At 47.2% G+C, this 19,813-nt stretch overlaps 2 protein-coding genes across 2 annotated transcripts; both read right to left on the reverse strand.

Annotated features, from left to right (window-relative positions):
- Positions 1-2,084: 2,084 nt before the first annotated feature.
- Positions 2,085-3,900, reverse strand: LOC113745159 (zinc finger BED domain-containing protein DAYSLEEPER-like). The gene is made up of 2 exons (XM_027276645.1): positions 2,376-3,900; positions 2,085-2,275 (listed from the first exon to the last, which is right to left on the reverse strand). Exons 1-2 carry the CDS (start codon positions 3,820-3,822, stop codon positions 2,202-2,204), a joined length of 1,521 nt encoding a protein of 506 aa, XP_027132446.1. The 5' UTR covers positions 3,823-3,900; the 3' UTR covers positions 2,085-2,201.
- A 3,102-nt stretch (positions 3,901-7,002) lies between these two features.
- LOC113745160 (uncharacterized) lies at positions 7,003-10,389 on the reverse strand. Its single transcript, XM_027276646.1, has 2 exons — positions 8,535-10,389; positions 7,003-8,476 (listed from the first exon to the last, which is right to left on the reverse strand). The coding sequence occupies exon 2, from the start codon at positions 8,441-8,443 to the stop codon at positions 7,460-7,462; it is 984 nt and encodes a 327-aa protein (XP_027132447.1). The 5' UTR covers positions 8,444-8,476; positions 8,535-10,389; the 3' UTR covers positions 7,003-7,459.
- Positions 10,390-19,813: the final 9,424 nt, after the last annotated feature.

Below are 19,813 nucleotides of genomic sequence, written 5' to 3' on the forward strand. Positions count from 1 at the left end.
AAAGGAATTGAAGGTATAGTGAACACCTATGACATATGCCTTGACTGTTTTTGTGTGTGTGTTAAATAAAACTAGCCAGAAGCTGTGGACGCCAAGAACTCAGCAGGGCGAGAAGGTGAACGAGACCGCGGTGGAGAGGGGGGGGCGGTGGGGGGGGGGGGGGGGGGAGGGAAGTGGTGGGGGTGGGGTGAAGACAGCTGTGTTCTCCTTTGCAAGCACTGGAAGCTGTCGTTTGTCCCCCCCTGTTATTTCAGGGACAGTCCGTCTCGTTGTTGATATTTCAGTCTGTAGCAATTCGGGGGGTGGGTTTTGCAACACCAACGACACTAGCATTAACAGTAGCATGTGGCATTACCAATGTTAACATTAGCATGTAGTTAATTCTGTGGCTAATGGTAATTTAGAATTAGCATGTACGAGCTAGCTGCTCTGCTGTCTCTGTCTGCCATTTTAGACAGACAAGTTCAAATTAAGTGCCAAGAACTACTAAAATGGCGGCCGCTTTCGGCTTCTGGTGGCCCCTCACCCCCCTCTCTTCCTTCAAGGCAGCCTGTAATCAGGGGAGGCAGTTAGAATGTCAGTTAGAGACCTGCTTGTTCTTGCTGTGTGTGTGTGGTGTGTGTGTGTGTGTGTGTGCGTGCATGTGTGGGCATATGTGCTATGTTCTGTGTGTGTGTGTGTGTGTGTGTGTGTGTGTGGCACGTGTCTGGCCTGTCTGCTGCCTGTGTGTGGTGTGGCTGTCTCTCTATCTAGGTGTTTGTGTTTGTGAGAGATGGCAGGCTTGAAGGTTGCCAAGCAACCAGGGTGAGCTGCAGGCAGAGTAATTAGTCACAGGTGCGGCAGGCAGCATGTTCTGTCCCCCTGAGGAGCACAGTATATGTCTGAATGGATCCCCCTCGAAGGGTGCCAAAAAAAACCTATAAGGTATGCATCAACCAAATCTGAATGACCAGAAGGAATGCTCGTCTTGTGTAGAATGTCTGTGCCAAGTTCAGGCGAAAATTGTATAAACTTGGCCGAGGACGCAGAGAAAGCACAATTGCGCCCTTGCGTCTTCTAAGAAAATTCTCGCTCAAAATAAACAATGGAGTCTATGAAGCTCTAGGGGGAGTAGTCGTCAATTAAAACGTAAGAGCAACGAATATGTCAGACAGCTTTGCAAGGCCGAATGGGAGGGATCAACAAATTTTGCTACGTTTCTATGTAGAAATCGTGTCGGTAGTGGGGCATTTGAGTCCACGGTAGTCAAATCCGTTTAATTTTTTCACTGAGCGTTCTCTCCCCTCTCCACTCTAGCGATGACATCAACTCACTCCTAAGCTCTGGAAAGTTCTCACAAATACACATCCATTTCATTTTTTTGGCTTCGTTTTTCTGGAATTTTTGGCAAAACCGTTTTGCCCGGAAACTCTGAGAAAAGACATAGCCATCGATTCCGGGCCGAGCCGGGCGTTTTGATACCCGTTTTTGTGTATGTGCGAAAAAACTCTGGGAGAGAAGCGAACCGAAAAAAACACGGAAAGAAACAGAAGAACGAATAACAATAGAAAATTCCGGCAGAAATTTTGAGAGTGACGAGTGGGCTTGTTGCCCGGGGGTCTGTAGTGAGAAAAAGCACAACCTCAATGGTCATTTTTAACATGTGTATTAGACCCAGGAGCAGCTAGCGCTCCACGCGCAAGGTAATTTGAACATAACGGGTTAACCAAGTACCATGTCTTTAAATTTTTAGTGGCTAATGTGAATAGTATGTTAGCATTTGGCATTAATTTTAGCATTGGCCGCTAATGTTACCAGTTTAGCAAGTCCTTTAATACAGCTAAAGCTAATGAGCCAGCTGGCTCTGCTGTCGCTGACGTGCTAGCAATTAACATGTATGCTTACTGACTGAAAATGAGTGGCTAGCATTAACGTCTAGCAGTTAACAGTAGGGGCATGCTAGCATTAGCATTTTATCAATGAGCATGTATTTAATTCTGTAGTGGTTAATAGTAAATCAATAAGCATTAGCGGTTACCATTACCAGGTTAGGGCATTAGGCATGTTAACATGAGCAGTTAACCTGGTTCTGGGCCCACCACTGCAGTGGGTTCTGCATGGTGGGAATTTGCGGTGTATGCAAATAATCACGGACCTCTTCGTTTGCGGTGGAATAATTCCCCGCTCTCCTTCCACTTTGATAGTGCAGGCCGAAAAGTTGTTCAAAATCTGGCTTTTTTCCCCTTTACTGCTTCTCCCTCACTGTCATCCACATCCTCACTTTGGACACCCTCACCTAGAATAAAACGAATGATTAAGTTTAGCAAAGCTGCGTATTCAGAAATAGAACACAATTTAAATCAATTAAGGTGACGGACTTCGCTCGGTGCACTCACCTGTTGCTGCAAGCGGCTCTGCCTCCTCCTCCAGCAGGGCATTCAGGTGGCTCTGGGCGGCCTCTCTTTTACTCTCCGGGACGAACTGAAGATGCTTGAACCGGGCATCAAGCACACAGGCCACAATAGGGATGGACTCTATCAGGTCATCTGACTCCAGTTTGAACCGTTTTTCTAACTGCTCTCGAACCTTGATCTTGAAGGTGCGCACGGTTGCCAGGTCGGATGCTTGAACACGCAGGGTGGTGTTGATAATGTTGTAAATCACCGGATAGATGAAAGACAACTCCACATGCAGCTCACCACACATTATTTCAGTAGCCTTGGCCAGGGGCTGCAGTACCGGGATCAGCTGTTCCACCAGCTCCCACTGTGACGCTCTCATAGCGAGTGATTTCTGGACACTTGGTTTTGTGACCGTTTCATCGGAAAGCACAGATTGCACCGTAATTCTTTGCTCGAAGAGCCGCTGGAGCATGACAACTGTGGAATTCCACCGGACCGGGTAGTCATTCTGGAGTTTGTTGGCTCTTATGCCAAGCTGTTCTTGCCGTCTCTTCAAGGCGTAGGTGGCCAGTGCGGAGTGGCGAAAGTGGCTCACAACTCTCCGTGCCGCATCAATAGCCTTCACCACATCGGGTAAGACTAAACCAGACTTTATAGCCAGCTGCAGCGTGTGTCCGGTGCATCCCAGATCTTTGGGGAACTTTTCACATAGCTCCATGGCCAAGTTCATGTTACTGGCATTATCGTGGACCGTGCAAAACACCTTAATGTCCCACTCCCTGATTATCTCAGACAGACGATCGGCAATATTTACAGCTGTGTGCCTTTCTGGCATCATAGATGTGCACAACACTCGGGCCTGCAGTTTCCATGCATCAGTGATGTAGTGAGCTGTCACAGTGATGTATGGGTCCATGGTGGAGGATGTCCACAGATCAGTTGTTAGCGACACACTCTGGCCTTTCATTTTCCTCATGATGTTTTCACGCAGGCTGTCGTACTGATGTTTAATAGTGTTCCATAGCGTGTTGTAAGACGGGACATCGTAGCTAGGCTCAAAAAAATTAAGCATTTCTCTGAAGCCCTCTCCATGTACTGCAGCTAAAGGTCGAATATCTTTGACAATGAAATTCACCAGTAAACTGGTGATTTGCTGGCGTCTTTTGTCTGTTACAGGAGGGCGTTTGGTGAAGTCACTAATTGACTGTGGACGTGAGGATTTAGGCAGTTCATTGGCTAGCATTAGCGGGTGCCTCTTCAGATGGGTGTGCATAGCACTTGTGCTTTTGTGGTATTTGAGGACAGACTTGCATATTTTGCAAGTGACTGTGCTACAGGTCTCATCTTTGGTGAAATATTTCCATACGCTTGATCCTCCACTGCTAGTTTCTTGCACTGACCCACCAACCTCCTCACCTGTTGCTTTCTGCGAGGCGTCCATCTTGTTTGCATCAAAATATGAGATTAGTGTAGCAGGGGCTGGGCTCAATTCGTGGCAGCGGGCACCGGAAATGCCACTACTAGCTGCCGCTGCCACGAATTGAGCCCAGCCCTCTCTCGATTAGCGACTAGTCGACGTCAAGCTCTAAACGTCATTGTGGCGACTAGTCTGTACAACCCCTAGTTGTCAGGACGTTTAACTGGTGACCCATGACTATGTGTGCAGTTTTTTGTATTAGCTTTGCTATCCCTGCTGCGTGTTGTGTGCAGTCTGGGTGTCTTTTTTCCATACTGTCTAGCATTACACTAATATACATCAGTATTATCCTATCTCCCCCTTTTCTCTGGAACAGAACACCATTCACGCAGTTGTCTGTTACAGAGACATCCAGGTGGAAAGGCAGGTGGTAGTCAGGCGTGGCTAGCTCTGCCGCCGTTGCCAAGGCCTGTTTAAGAGTGATAAATGCAGTCTCAGCGGGTTGTGTCCAGTCAAGTTTGGCATTAAGGTTACGCATGCCCTGTTGTCTCACCAAGTCACGCAGGGGCTGTGTTAGTCCTGTGTAGTTTGCTATGTAGTTACGACTATATCCAGTCAGCCCTAAAAACGAGAGCATGTCTTTAACTTTCACAGGCTTTGGGTGATGTAAAATGGTAGATCTGTGATCAGGGGACATGCTGACCCCCTTTTGTGATACCATTCGTCCTAAGAAGGAAACCTGTTTTCGGGCGACTTGTAGTTTGGCTTTGCTCACCTTGAATCCTTTGTCTGCTAAATGTTGCAGGACTGAACGTGTAGCTATCAGGCATGCCGTGGCTGTAGGAGCGGCTAATAACAAGTCATCGACATACTGTATCAGGGATATGCCATCTGGGAGGGAGCAATCAGTCAAAGCCTGTTTAAGGACTTGATTAAACAGCCCTGGAGACAGGGCGAAACCTTGTGGTAGTCTGGTGTATCGCAGCTGCTGTCCCTGAAACGTAAAAGAGAAAATGTCCCTGCACTCTTTCGCTAGTGGAAGACAGAAGAACGCGTTTGCTAGATCAATACACGTGAACCAACTTTGAGAGGGATCTAGATTGGCTAGGGCAACATATGGGTTAGGAACTGGTACTGTAGGCGTGGTCAGTATGTTATTGATAGCCCTGAGATCGTGCGCCATGCGATATTTACCTGTCCCTTTCTTCTCTACAGGTAAAATTGGGGTGTTCCAGTCTGACTGTGAGGGCTCCAGGACACCATTACGTAGGAGCCCCTGTATTGTATCCTTTATACCTGTTTCTGCCTGAGGTTTATGTGGATACTGTCTGATCCACAGAGGCGTGTTGGTGTTTACTGAAAAGGAAATAGGAGCGCAGTCTGTGAGGCCGACGTCCGTAGGACCGTCTGCCCACAAATGATCTGGCAATGATTTGAGTATTCTTTCCGTGTCATAGTGGTCAGTTTTCTCTCGGCCATGATGTCTTGTAATGAGTTCGTGTTCTAAGACGGCCGTATTACTAGTGCTGAGAACAATCCTGTATGTTTTAGCCGAGGCAGAGTACTGTACCTGTGGTATTTGGGTTTGTCGCCAATCTGATTGTGTCAGGGCACGCTTTACCATGCCTCCTAACTCTTTAGCCTGGTGTTGTGGGTGCAGAGCTAGTGAGACGTGTGGTGCAGCCTCGTCAGACATCATGTACCACTGTAATTGTTCTGGACTCAGATTGACTCCCGCCGCCACCCCCTCAGGCGCCACATAAATGTTTTGGATGTTAAAAACCCAGTCTTTCCCTTCTAACTGATCCTGAAATCTGTCCTGATACCAATCTGTCTGCAGCCTATCATAAAACAGAGTTACGTGAGGCGGGTCCGGAGGAGATACGTATGGTTCAAGGGTTGCAATCCAGGGCTTCCACTGTTGGTAGGCAGAGATCACACCAGGTGTTAGAGCCGTCTCTGGGGTGATCATTCCCCAATATATGTCAGCATACGTTTCTTCAATGGGTTTTAAAAGATACTGCCCACTGGTGGCCAGTCCTGTACAGTGGAACATGGTGCCATCAGGTAAAGTCACTTTCAGCCCGCCCGGGCTGCAAAGAATGGAAGCTCCTAATTTTATCAGGAGGTCACGGCCCAGCAGGTTCAGTGGCACGGTGGGAGAGTGCACATATGAATGCCTCACCGTTTGTCCCCCAACTTGTGTAAACAGAGGTACTGTGACTGGCAGAGTTTGTTTTTCCCCAGAGAAACCCATGACTGTGATAGTCTCATTTGATAATGTGTCAGGAGCCGTTGATATCAATGTGGAGCAGGTGGCTCCAGTGTCCACCAAAAATGGCAGGTTTGTTTTGCCAACCTTCATTGACAGCATTGGGTCTGCCAAGTTAATGCTGTCTTGGCCTCTCTGTGGGGTGTGTCATTGTTGATACTGGTCTCCACAGCCATCCCAGGCGCCCCATGGCGTAGCGGGCATCTGGCGCTTCACCGGGTGGGTTGTACATTCCCCTTCGATTTGGCATGGTACGGTGTCTGAGCCGCATGGTAGAGGCAGACCATACTGCCCTCTCCGTCTTCCGGCCGGATATGGGTTGCTGGGTTCGATTCTGCCGTGAACATGGGGACAGTCACGTGCCCAGTGACCCTTCTGTTTGCAGCGGTGACATTCATCATTAGGCGATGCGGCCCACCTCATCTCATTTGCAAACTGCCCTTGTCCCTGTCTCCATCCACCTCGTCCCCTCGGACCCGGTCCGCCTCTGCGTGGTGGCTGCTGAGGTGAAGGTAGTGGCGCCCAATGGGGCACGGGATAGAAGTCTGGAGTCCCTACTTGCTGTGCGGCTACCATTACCTTAGCACTAGGTTTCTCAGTTTTCTTCAATTCCTATTTAGTCTTAGCTATTTGCATTTTCAGAAGCTGTGCCTGTAGGTCGCTAAGGTTATCCTGTTCTCCTTCATGGGCCTCCTGTGCTTTGGACAGATGATGCATTAAGTGTCTTTCCCAAATGTCTGGATTATTTTTCATGGCTGTCTTCACTTCCTGTGGAACACCCTCTAAGATAGCCTGTCTGTACCACTCTCTCTGCACTCCTTGGCTTGCCTGGATGCTCGCCAGAATGTTTAATCCATATGTCTTTACTTTTATCAAGGAACTCTCTGGGATTCTGCTTAAGATCCCATTTTATCTTTGGCATAGCTGCGGCATTGGGGAGAGGGTATTTTGCTCTCATGGCTTTGCCTATGGCTGTGCTAACACGTGTGAATGGTGTGTCATCGCCTAGTGAGTTTGTTTGTGCATCTATCTCAATTTCCCTGACATCTGCTCCTGTGAGTCACCTAGAAATCACAGCCCTAAAATCTCCTGGAGCTAATCTCTGTCCTGCTGTCAGGCTGTCGAGCTGTGCGAGCCACAGGGTGCCTCCTTCGCTTACTGGAGGTAATTTATCAACCAGGGCTTGTACGTCTCCTATCTCAAAAGGGCGATATCTATCACAATTTCCTGACTTAATCAGTGGCATGTTTAACAACGGGTCTGGTCCTACTTGCTTGCCACTTCTCAGAAGCATACGACGTGGGTGGCTACGGACAGGTCCTTCCTCTTCCTCCTCTATTGGTATGAGGAGGTCAGTTCTTGGCCCTCCAGGGTTTTCCCATTGTCCCTTCAGGATGGCATCCACCCGTACTTGTCTCCCCGCCTGTTCTCCCGTCCGCCACGAGCCTTCAGCCTCCAAGCCCACCCTGGCGTTGTCAGGTCCCTCTCCAACGTCAGAGGGGGCGGTACTAGGGGGTGGAGGTTTCCGCCCCGTATCTGCTGTCTCACGGCTTCCTCCAATTCTTGGAGTTGTCGGTTTACAGCCGCTTCTCGCCTCGACATCTCTTTGAGAATCTCCGCTCGGTCCTCTCTAAGAACCCTGTCACTAAAGAGCACACTGATGTCATGTCCCTCCGCCCCTTTTGGGTATGATGTTTTACACGGAGTAGGGAGGTTCTTAAATCTGACTGAGGAGACATCAGAGCTCCCGCTGCATTCAGAGCTCATACTACAAGCGTACCCTGTTACTGACGTGTTGTCTAATTCTTCTTCTGAGGGAACATGATCGATATAGAGCTTTCCTGCTGTAATCTGTAACGCGGGGTACATTCCTGCAGGAGTTGGTGGAGGGTTTGTAGGAGCGCTAGGTGTCGCGGGTGCATACGGGGGTGGTGCCGGAGTCAGGTCTTTAGTCAGAGTCTTTTTAGGTTGCTCAGTCATTGTGTGCTGTGCTGCCTGCCACCACATAGCCCATCTGTTCCACTTTTGGTTTCTCTTTTCTGCCTCACGCTGCGCGTCTCTTTTCTTTCCCTTCTTCAACCACCCACCTTTTTTCTCTTCCTCTCCTGCTCTCTCCTGTTCCTTTCCTGCTACTTTGGCTTCTGCCCAGAACAACTTGCCTAACAGTCCCTTATCCTTTTCTGTCTTTCCCTTTTCCAGTAAAACCTTACTCACATCCTCTCTCATCTGCTTCATAATCTCATCTGTGTCTTTACTACCGTGCATGCTCCGCACTACACGCTGCATCTCTAACAGCTGTTCAGTCACAGTCTTGTACGAGCTGCTGGGTCCCCACCCCCCATCGTCTGTTTCTCTGTCAAACTCTCCGTCCATATTGTCAATTGATACGTCCGTAATACTGCCAAAATTATTAAAATACGACGTCTGGATATACAAACTGCTGTTTTCTGTTCGTACTGCCAAAATTATTAAAATACGACGTCTGGATATACAAACTGCTGTTTTCTGTTCGTACTACACACAGTGCAAATAAATCCTCAATCTAGATTTCGGTGGTCTACTTCAACAGGTCACTGCCTTCCGTTTACACCAGAGACTGGTTTCCGGCAGTGCTGCTGCTTCAACCACTTTCCTCTAGCACTCATACACATTCACATTCATGCATTACCCAAGTGTGTGTCTATGTGTGTGTGTCTATGTGTGTGCATGTACATGCAGACTTAATGTGTACAATTAAACTCTACCTTTTTATGTTTTCAAGGACGTGCTTTGTGTTCACGGGACTTCTATTTCTCCGGTCTTGTTGTTCCTCTTTTTTTTCTTTATTTTTGTTTTTATGAACAACTCACGGTTAGATCTTTAGCTTCTAAGGGAGTGTGTTATCTGTGTGTTATCTAGGTCTGGCCGACCGAGCCGTATGGCACGCTGTGTCCCGAGCGCTCAGTCCATATGATTCACGACTAGCCGTGAATCATGACACCAAACCGCATGTATCAGTGATTTGGACTGTTCACTTACGTCCACAACCGCCTAACTAGTGCAGTTATGTTTCAGTGTTCAGAGACTCCAACATTCATACTTTGTGTGTGATTGCAATTTTTTCTTAAAATCTATCTAAACATGTTCAAACAAATACAAAATCAACACATACACAATAACAACATTCCGGTCTTGCTGCAAGTAGCTCACGGGTTAATTCAGAATTCGGGGGTCCTCACTGCCCCGGGCCTCAAACCCAGTTCAACCAATACCTCGTCAGAATATTGTGGGAGTTACCACACTCGAGGACGCTGGTCTTGTCAATGGATGCTCACAGTTTTTTTTTGCTAATTACTGGTCTTGCTATCCAGAGGACTCACAGCCTGTGTTCTCAAAGCTCTGGTCTTGTTGATAGATGCTCACAGGTTCCTAATACTGGTCTTGCTATCTTCAACTCACAGACTTTGGCTTGCTTTAACACAGAATTTTTCTCATTTCACTCGTTCAATACATTACTGTTTTATGTCTTTGTGTTCTTAATTCTCCATCTCTCACTTTTACAGACAAGTTACTACTGAGACCTAGGACACGTTTAATTTAGTAGTAGTCAATGCAGATCAAAATTCTGCTTACCTTTTGATGCCGGCCCGTGCCCTCTGTCCATTCGTACCTGGTCCTTAAGTCCAATGAAGCCTAATTGCTTTCACCGTTCAGGTCTGTTCAACTTCACAGTTGATCCCGGACGAGCCCCCAAATTGTTGTGGTGTTGCAAAACCACCCCGAATTGCTACAGACCTGAAATACAAACAGAGAGATGTCTGAAATGAAGGAGACAAAGACAGATTCCAGTTTCACCTTTGCAAAGGGAGAACACAGCTCTGAATCTTAACAGACCCCGCGGCCTGTTCACCTTCTCGCACTGCTGAGTTCTGGGGTCCCAAAGCTTCTGGCTAAGTTTTATTAACACACACACAAAACAGATACAAAGCATATGTCATAGGGCGTTCACTATACATCTACAAGTCCTTTCATGGTCATTTCTCTTAAACAGACACTTTTATTGGGGGTTTTGCTCCATAGATAGTACTCTTCCTGAGAACAGTTTGCATCTTAGCGTGGGAGTACTCTGTCTGGTAGGGCATCGTGAACTTTGACACAACCTGTCTAGTAAGATGTTCTGTTTCTGCTCTCAGTTCTAAACAAACTCAAGTGCAGCCCCCCCTCGTCTCTCTCTCTTTGTGTGTAGGCCTTGAACCTGCAACTTCTACAAAACACTTATACTAGTTACACAACATTTAAAAACAATATACTCTGTGTGACCTTATACTTACACAGATACATTTAACACACATCTATTTTAATTCAAACATTATTATACATTTCCACACGCATCAGCGTTAACATGTTAATGCTAACATGCTAATGATAACATGTTAATGCTAACATGCTAATGTTAACATGCTAATGGTAACTGCTAGCGCTTCAGCGTTAACATGCTAATGCTAACATGCTAATGTTAACATGCTAATGCTAACATGCTAGCGCATCAGCGTTAACATGCTAATGCTAACATGCAAATGCTAACATGCTAATGTTAACTGCTAGCGCATCAGCCTTAACATGCTAATGTTAACATGCTAATGCAAACATGCTAATGCAAACATGTTAATGCTAACATGCTAATGTTAACATGCTCATGTTAACATGCTAATGTTAACATGCTAATGCTAACTGCTAGCCCATCAGCGTTAACATGTTAATGCTAACATGCTAATGCTAACATGTTAATGTTAATGTTAACATGCTCATGTTAACTGCTAGAGTGTCAGTGTTAACATGCTAATGTTAACATGCTAATGCTAACTGCTAGAGCATCAGCGTTAACATGCTAATGTTAACATGCTAATGCTAAAATGTTAATGCTAACTGCTAGCGCATCAGCGCTAACATGCTAATGCTAACATGCTAATGTTAACATGCTAATGTTAACATGTTAATGGTAACATGTTAATCGTAACTGCTAGCGCATCAACGCTAACATGATAATGTTAACATGCTAATGTTAACATGCTATGCTAACTGCTAGCCCATCAACGCTAACATGCTAATGCTAACATGTTAATGCTAAAATACTAATGTTAACATGCTAATGCTAACTGCTAGTCCATCATCGTCAACATGGTAATGCTAACATCTTAATGTTAACATGCTAATGCTAACTGCTAGCTAAAAATGCTAATGCTAATTGCTAGCACGTAAGCGCTAGCTGCTTCTGTGTCTAAATAAACATGTTAAAAATGACTGTTTGACGTGTGCTTTTTGAATACAGACCCCCAGCAAGAGCCCACTCGTCACTCTCAAAATTTATTTTCTAGTACTGAATTTGCTGAGCAGTGTCAGTAATAATGCATGGGGACGACGGGGCCAGAGTCAGGCACACTCAAAATTTCTTTAGAAATTTTTCTAGTTTGTTTTAAAAATCATACAGTATGTGAGAGACAAATATTCACTTAACATCCTATACAATATATATAAATGTACTTTCCCTTACTTAAAACAGTTATGTGTACTTCAAAAAGTGAAACAACTCCACTGAATGCTATAAGTAGGGATCTCTTGAAAGGAACTTGCTCTCTGCGCTAAAGCTTATCTACAGACTTCAAAGGAGTGCAACCCAGTGTAACACTGGTTACAATATGACCTTAGACATGCAAAGCCACAAGTATCATTCAAAATAACATGTAAAGGCATATGATCTCCACACACACGTGCATGTGTGTGTGTATATATGTGTGTGTGTGTGTGTGTGTGTGTGTGTGTGTGTGTGTGTGTGTGTGTGTGTGAGTGTGTGTGTAGGGTAATAGAAGTGTGACAATATGTTTTGGTACTGTTGTACCACTTTGCCAAATCAAATCATTAGCGTTCTTTCTTTGGCTAAACTACTGTTAGCCCGGACGAATCAAGCGGATAAACGGCCTTAATAACACCTGACACTCTAATTCTTCGACGCATCACATTTGTAGATAGCACAAATTACATCTTAGGGACCATACTATACACGTTGGATGATAATTAAAAGACTATTACTCTTACCGTTCTCTCGCTTTCTGTTCATAGCACTTGGTATGGAGTTGGGTATGGATGCCGAATCAGCAATACATCACACAAAGAAGAAACACAACTGTGGTGTAAACGTGCGTGTTTTTAAGCTTTTATTTTGTTTATTTTGTTTTATTTTGAAACTACTTCCACTTTGGACTTCCCGTATTGATTGGATATATGGCGGCGCCCTTGTCGGCCATCTTGCCTGCAGATGGGTGCCTCTCGATCACGGCGATATATGACGCTGCGAGCTACAATCCGATTGGAGAACTGAGCACTCTCTGCCCGGCAGTATTTTATCACTATTTTAAGGATTTCTTTTAATGACATCATCAACATTTCTCAACACAAACACGCCAAAGTGTCACTGATAATTCAACAATAAGTTAGCTTCATATTGTTGCCCTCAGTATGATTTTTTTCTCCTATCCTGAGAAATACACTTTTATTCGTATGTCGGCGGGAGGACGCTGGCACATTCTGGCTGCCGCTTCTCCCCCCTCGAACAACCTTCAAGTTCTTATTTTTCACTTTTCACATACTCCTGCTCCTGCTGACTCTTCGGCCTTCTGCACGGACTGCGTTCCATCCGATCCTGAACCTTCTAAATTTCTTCAAACAAATTACCTTGGCCGTTGCTCGCCTGCTGTCCAGTCGCCGGCTGTTGCTCCGGCATTAGCTCAAACATTTACCGGCTCGACTCCTGGCCTCGCTGGCTCAGCCACCGGGATCCGGCGCCGTCCTTCGGCCTCGGGCACACTGCGGCGGGTCTCCGTCTGCCTCCGGCTGGACCCGCGGTCCTCGTCATCGGACCTGGCTGGCTCCCTCCTGGGCTCGCCGCCCAGCGGCTCCCCCCCCCGCGGGCTGGGCCTCCCACACAACACAAAACCACCCAACCCCGAGCTGCCCAGGCGGTCTCAGCGGCACCGGCTCGCGACCCGCTCCGGGCGGATCCTGCGTCGGTAAGCAACGGGATCAAGAGGGGGGGGGGGGGGGGGAGGAATGAGTCACCCGTCATTGTCGCCAGGTGTCCCCTCCTGCCCTGCCTTCGTGCGATGCCATTCCTCCCCCTGTCCGTGGCCATGGCACTCTGCGTCCTACACCACCCCGCAGCTCCTCGGACTCCGTCATCCACGCCTCCAACCACGGACCTCATCGCCTGACTTAAAAACCTGCGACTTCTACTCCGCCAGCGCTACAATATCCACCGAGCTTCCCCCGTCGCAATCTTCTTCTACAACTTTTTCCTCCACTAACAGCATCCCCTCTCTCTGGAGGCGACCGCAGCATGGACGCCGGCTCCCGCACTTCCCGGGTTGCGTCACCACAACCCACACGTCAGCAGATCATCCGCAGCGTCACTCCTTTAAAAACCCTCCGTCCACTATCCACCTCCAAACCTCCACTTCCGCCTCGCCCTCCCCTCTGCCCTCTCTTCTTCTCTCTTGCTCTCCGCATATCCGCTCCCTTTCCAACAAATCTTTCTACTAATCCTGATCTGTTAACGGACAATGACATTGATCTGCTTCTTCTTCTACAGAAACCTGGCAACAACCCTCTGACTGCTTTTATTTCAATCAAGCTACCCCCCGAAACTACAGCTACATCGCCATGCCCCGTCTCTCCGGGCGTGGGGGGGGCATTGCCGTTCTCCACAAACAATCTTTACCTATTACATTACTCAATCTTAATCTCCCACCCATCTCCTCATTTGAATATCTTGTCTTTTCCCTCCCCAACTCCATCACCTCTATTCTACTTTACCCACCACCACCCCCCAAGCCCCACCCATCCGTCATGTCGGATCTCTCGGAACTCCTCACCATTGCCGTCTCCCTCTCCCCCCCCCCCTCCGCTCTCCTCCCCGCCTCCTTCTGCAGGTGACTTCAACATCCACGTGGACCTGCCAACCCTCCCCTCTCAGCTCACACCTGGACTTCCTCGGGCTCCTTGACTGTTTTCACATCACCCAACACGTCCACTTTCCCACCCACAAACATGGCCACACCCTCGACCTTGTCTGCTCTTCCTCTCTCCCCATCATCGCCCCCCGCCCCCTTCCCACTCTCAGACACGCTCCATCTCCTTCCGCAATATTTAAATCTCTCGACCCACTGCTTCTTCTCCCTCCCAAGCCATGATCATCTACCTTCCCCACCGATTCCGCTCCCTCCCCTCCCCTGAGGCTTATGCCACCCATGCTCGAACTCCACTCTCTCCACTTCCCTGGATGCGCTAGCTTCTCTGAAAACCGCCACCGTCTCCTTCTTCCTCTCCTCCTCCCCCTGGTTCACCCCCAGTCTTCGCAAGATGAAACAGACCGGGGACGACAACTGGAAAGACTCTCCCACAATCCAACCTCACTGTTCACGGCTGAAGCCTACCGTCAACATTTATCATCCTACCGTGATGCGCTCCCATGCTGCCAAAGCCGCTCTACACTACTCCATTTAGCTCCACTCTGATCAATCCTCCAACCACTGGCCCCCGCACTCTCTTTTCAACAGTCAAGAATCTTCTCCAGCCCCCCATAAAGCACTCATCTGCCTCCACTGACCTCTGCAACTCTTTCCTCCACTTCTTCAATGACAAACTCTCCAAAATCAAAACCTCTCTAGCTGCCCCGGCACCCCCCCCCCACCACATCTCCTCCGCCCCACCGCTCCCACTCACCACCCCTCCCCGATCCACCACCGTCCACACAGCCTTCCCCCATCTCCCCCGCCAATTCTCCGCAAATCGCGCCGACATCATATTACTGCCTCAAAGACCACCACCTGCCCCTCGACCCCCTCCCCACCACCCTAACCAAGGCCTGCCTCCCAACTCTCCTCCCTCATCTCACCATCCTCTTCAATCAATCACTGTCCCTTGGTCATGTTCCCTCAGTCTTCAAAACGGCCTCCTCACCCCCATCCTTAAAAAACCAACCCTTGACCCAGCAACCCTCTCCAACTATCGCCCCATTTCCAACCTCCCTTTTCTGTCAAAAACCCTCGAGCGCATTATCGCCTCCCAAATACATTCTCATCTCCACTGCAACCATCTTTTCGACCCCCTACAGTCTGGTTTCCCCCCGCCCCCCCTCCACAGCAGGAAACGGCCCTGGTCAAGGTCTTCAATGACCTCCTCATCGCCACTACACCAGATCCTTCACCATCCTTGTACTTTGGACCTCAGCGCCGCCTTCGACACGTAGAGACCACTCCATCCTCATTCCACCGGCTCCGCCAACTTGGTTTTCGGAGGGCACTGCCATCGCGCTGTTCACCTCCTACCTCACTGACCGTAATCAATTCATCTCCCACTCCGGCTCCACCTCCACCCTCTCCCCCGTCACGCAAGGAGTTCCTCAGGGCTCTGTCCTGGGTCCCCTGCTCTTCACCTGCTACCTGTCTCCACTCGGCCACATCATTCGCAAATTCAACATGGACTTCCACTGCTACGCGACGACGACACCCAAATCTACACCTCAGCTCCAAATCCACCCATAACCCCCCCCTTTCAAAACTTGAAAACTGCATCTCAGAAATACAAACTGGTTATCCACACACTTCCCTCAAAACCAACCACTGATAAACTGAAGTCCATCCTCTCATCGGCACCAAAACACCAACCCCCAAAAACTTGCCGCACTCTCCCTTTCAAATCGCCACACCACCCTCACTTCCGCCCCTCCCCCCTGATCCGCAACCTTGGCATCACCCTCGACCCCACCCTCTCCCTAGCCCAACATGTCCACGCCACCGTCAAGACCTCTTACTTCCACCTCCGCAACATCGCTAAAATCAAACACTGCCTCTCCCCATCTGCTGCTGAATCTCTCATCCATGCATTCATCTCCTCCCGTCTGGACTACTGTAACTCCCTTTTAATCGGCATCCCCACTCGCCTCCTCCATAAACTGCAAATGGTTCAGAACTCCGCTGCCCGCCTGCTAACCCACACTCGGATGCGAGAACACATCACTCCTGTCCTCCGCTCTCTCCACTGGCTCCCCATCAAATACCGGATCAATTACAAAATACTCCTCCTCACCTACAAAACACTCCACAACCTGGCACCCCCCTACCTATCCGACCTTCTTACCCCCCACTGTCCCCCCCGAGTCCTCCGATCCTCTGCCACACTTTCACTCACTCAACCGTCCTCTAAACTGAAGGGTTACGGCGACAGGGCCTTTTCACGTGCCGCACCCCGTCTTTGGAACTCCCTCCCCCCCTCTGTCCGTGACTCACCCTCACTCTCAATCTTCAAAACCAGACTGAAAACTTTTCTCTTTTCTCAAGCCTTCAATCTCCCTCACCCCAGCCCCTGACTCCCCTTCACCACCCCATGCTATTCTCATTTTATTTTATTTTTTTATTTTTATTTATTTATCTATTTATTTTTCCTTACTGTGTACAGCGTCTTTGAGTTCTTGAAAAGCGCTATATAAATCCAATGTATTATTATTATTATTATTATGTTTTGGATAGCGGAAAGGCCTACAGTACCCAGAATGCCCGACTGCCGTTGCTATGGAGACGACACTGCCCCAGGACGATTCATTGAAATCACACAATGTTTTCCAAACTGTTCCAGGATCTGAAAGTGAATATGTAACGTACAGAGTGCGTTATTAGGTTTATTATTTTAATTTCACGTGTAAAACATAGATTTATTCACCACTCATATTTTGGACGCACTGAGCTCAAGCCATCAGCTCTACACTTCCCATAATCCTCAACCACCGTTGCTATGGAGACAAAGACAATCCACTTTGCGCTACCTGTTTTTATGTATTTATTCATTTATTTATTTATTCTCAACTAATTTTAAAAAAAATAAGTACAAAGAGATCAGTGTTTTATTATGTGTGTACAAATTACAATATTTAATCTCAATTCGTCATAGCTACACGTCAAGAGAGCTTAAGCAACGTGATTTGATGGTTTTTAACTGCAATGCACCCTGGGAAATGTATGTTTCACATCTGGGTCCTGCAGTGATCATTTCTGATTGACACGAGTCAAATCTAAGGTGAGTAAGTCATGGTAAAATCTGCTACGTCTACTGTCAGGCCCGGAAATGCATGGGATACATTTCAAAATAAAACTGCAGACCTCCACTGTTAGGCCCCTCCACTATCAGGCCCGGAATAGCACGGAATAAATTTTAAAATAAAACTGCAGACCTCCACTGCTGTCAGGTCCCTACCTCTACTGTCAGGCCCGGAAATGCACAGGATACATTTCAAAATAAAATCGCGAATGCACTTCCAGTTGACTCATTTTCCTCAAATGAATGAATTAGTAAACAATATGACATCAAATCTATCAATTCCCAGTCTATTGTATACAATATGACATCAAATCTATCAATTCCCAGTCTATTGTATAGATTGTTTTTATTTGTATAGTAAACTTTGTTTGGTCAGTGCACACATTTTCTCTTAAGTTATTACTCATATTCATAAGCCAATACCTCATATGGAACCAAAAGCCAAGGAGAGCTCCATGGGCTAGTACTCTGCACAGCAAAACCATTTTCAACAAGATATATTGCCTCCTGTTGCATTATGGCACGTTTCGTCGGATGAACTCTGTATGTGTGCTGTTTTATTGGGGGGTGGTCACCCACGTCAATATCATGCCACCAAAGAGGGTCGGATAATTTTGTACGAGCCTGCCAATATCAGACCTGGCAGAGTCAGACAGGTGCACCAGATGGGCATCTAGATTTGATAGGATTTCGGAATTTCTGAGGCGTGCACATGAAAGGGAGCTGCGTCTGTCATTCAGCCCGTCATCACTGGGATCATATGGGGGCTGTGCATGAGACACCATGGCAACAGGCGCAACTATGGGAGATGGAGCACTCTTCTCCCAGTCAACATATGTTTTCAGCATGTTAATGTGACACATGCAAGTCTTTTTTCTGCGATCGGGAGTGTGAATTACATAGTCAGTCCGCTGAGCTTACGGTCAACCACATATGGACCGCAAAACTTTGCCTGCAGACTAGAACCAACAAGAGGTAGAAGAACTAGTACATAGTCACCAGACATGAAGGGCTGCACGACAGACTTTGTTAAAATGTGTTTTCATTTTGGACTCAGCAGTGGAGAGTGAATCATGGGCCAAATCACACACGTGATGCAGTCTCTCCCTAAAAGAGCTAACGTAGTCCAGAATGTTGTCACTCAAACTAGTTTTGTTTGAGAGAAATTTCTCTCGTAACAGGCGTAGAGGGCCGCGCACGGTGTGGCCAAACACTAAATCAGCTGGACTGAAACCTAATGATTCCTGTAAAGTTTCCCTCACTGCGAACAACAACAGCAGCAATCCCTCATCCCACTCAGAATTTGTTTCAGTACAATATTTGCGAAGCATACTTTTTAGAGTTTGGTGAAATCTCTCTAATGCACCCTGACTCTCGGGATGATAAGCGCTGGAAGTGTGGTGGTTCACATTTAGCTCGGACATGACCTGGGCAAAGATTTTGTATGTAAAATTTGTTCCTTGGTCACTTTGAATGCGCCTTGGAAGGCCAAATGTGGAGAAAATTTTGACAAGCACTTTTACAATGACAAAAGATTTTAATGTGCGCAACGGGACAGCCTCAGGGTAACGGGTCGCAACACACATCACAGTGAGAATGTACTGATTTCCAGATTAGTTTTTTGGCTAAGGACCCACACAGTCAACAATAACATGTTCAAATGGCTCTCCAACGACATGGATTGGTTTTAATGGAGCTACAGGGATCACTTGGTTTGGCTTACCTGAGACCTGACAGCACCTGAAAGCGAAACTGCTGTGGCACTACAACCTGAGTGACAGACTCATATGCTGTACCAGAACGAGGGGACCAGCCGCACATCAGAACCCCATCATCTATTAGGTAGAGTTATTACATTTTCAATCTGTAACAAGAGAAAAACAAGAAGACAAAGTGGCATCAGTTTTCTGTGCATTCATTAGCTGTTCTCTGTCTACTAAGAGAGTCAGAGTTTTATTATCAGGCTGAAGCTCCACAAAAACAGTCTCTTTATTGTCTGCGAGAGAACCTGTGGGATCAGAGGTAGTCATCAAAGAGTCACTGAGATCCACCAAGTTTACAAGTTTCCGGGCTTGAGTACGCTTTATAGCACACACAGGAAGCTAAGGCTTTTTGCTCATTTAGGTAAATGACAATTTTCTCAGGAAGTCGCTTTTTAAATTCCTCTAACAAAATGAGTTCCCGCAAATTATCAAAAGTTGCTACTTTACTGGCCTGGCACCATTTGTCAAACAGAGTGCTCTTCTCTCTGGCAAACTCAACATATGTCTGATTGGCAGTTTTTCCACAATTCCAAAATTTTTGTCTGTATGCTTCTGGTACCAATTCATAGGCTCGAAGGACAGTGGATTTCACTATTTCATAATTAAGGCTGTCTTCAATGGACAGAGAATTGCACACTTCTTGTGCTTTCCCAACTAACTTACACTGGAGTAAAAGAGGCCACACATTCTTTGGCCAATGTAGAGTAGCGGCAATGCACTTAAATGCACTAAAATATTAATCTACTTCAGACTCTCTGAATGGAGGAACTAGCGCAATGTGCCTGCTCACATCAAAGCCATCGTGACGACTGGCGTGGGTGTCTGCATGGATAAAGGACTGGCAGTTACAGCAGCT

Source organism: Larimichthys crocea, unplaced genomic scaffold, assembly GCF_000972845.2.
Source record: "Larimichthys crocea isolate SSNF unplaced genomic scaffold, L_crocea_2.0 scaffold503, whole genome shotgun sequence".
Lineage (NCBI taxonomy): Eukaryota > Metazoa > Chordata > Actinopteri > Sciaenidae > Larimichthys > Larimichthys crocea.

Coding starts and splice junctions, on each gene's coding strand:
- LOC113745160 (XM_027276646.1), bottom strand. CDS start 8,443: ATGGACGGAGAGTTTGACAGAGAAACAGACGATGGGGGGTGGGGACCC.
- LOC113745159 (XM_027276645.1), bottom strand. CDS start 3,822: ATGGACGCCTCGCAGAAAGCAACAGGTGAGGAGGTTGGTGGGTCAGTG. Junction 2,276..2,375: donor AGAGCCGCTTGCAGCAACAG/GTGAGTGCACCG, acceptor GTTTTATTCTAG/GTGAGGGTGTCCAAAGTGAG.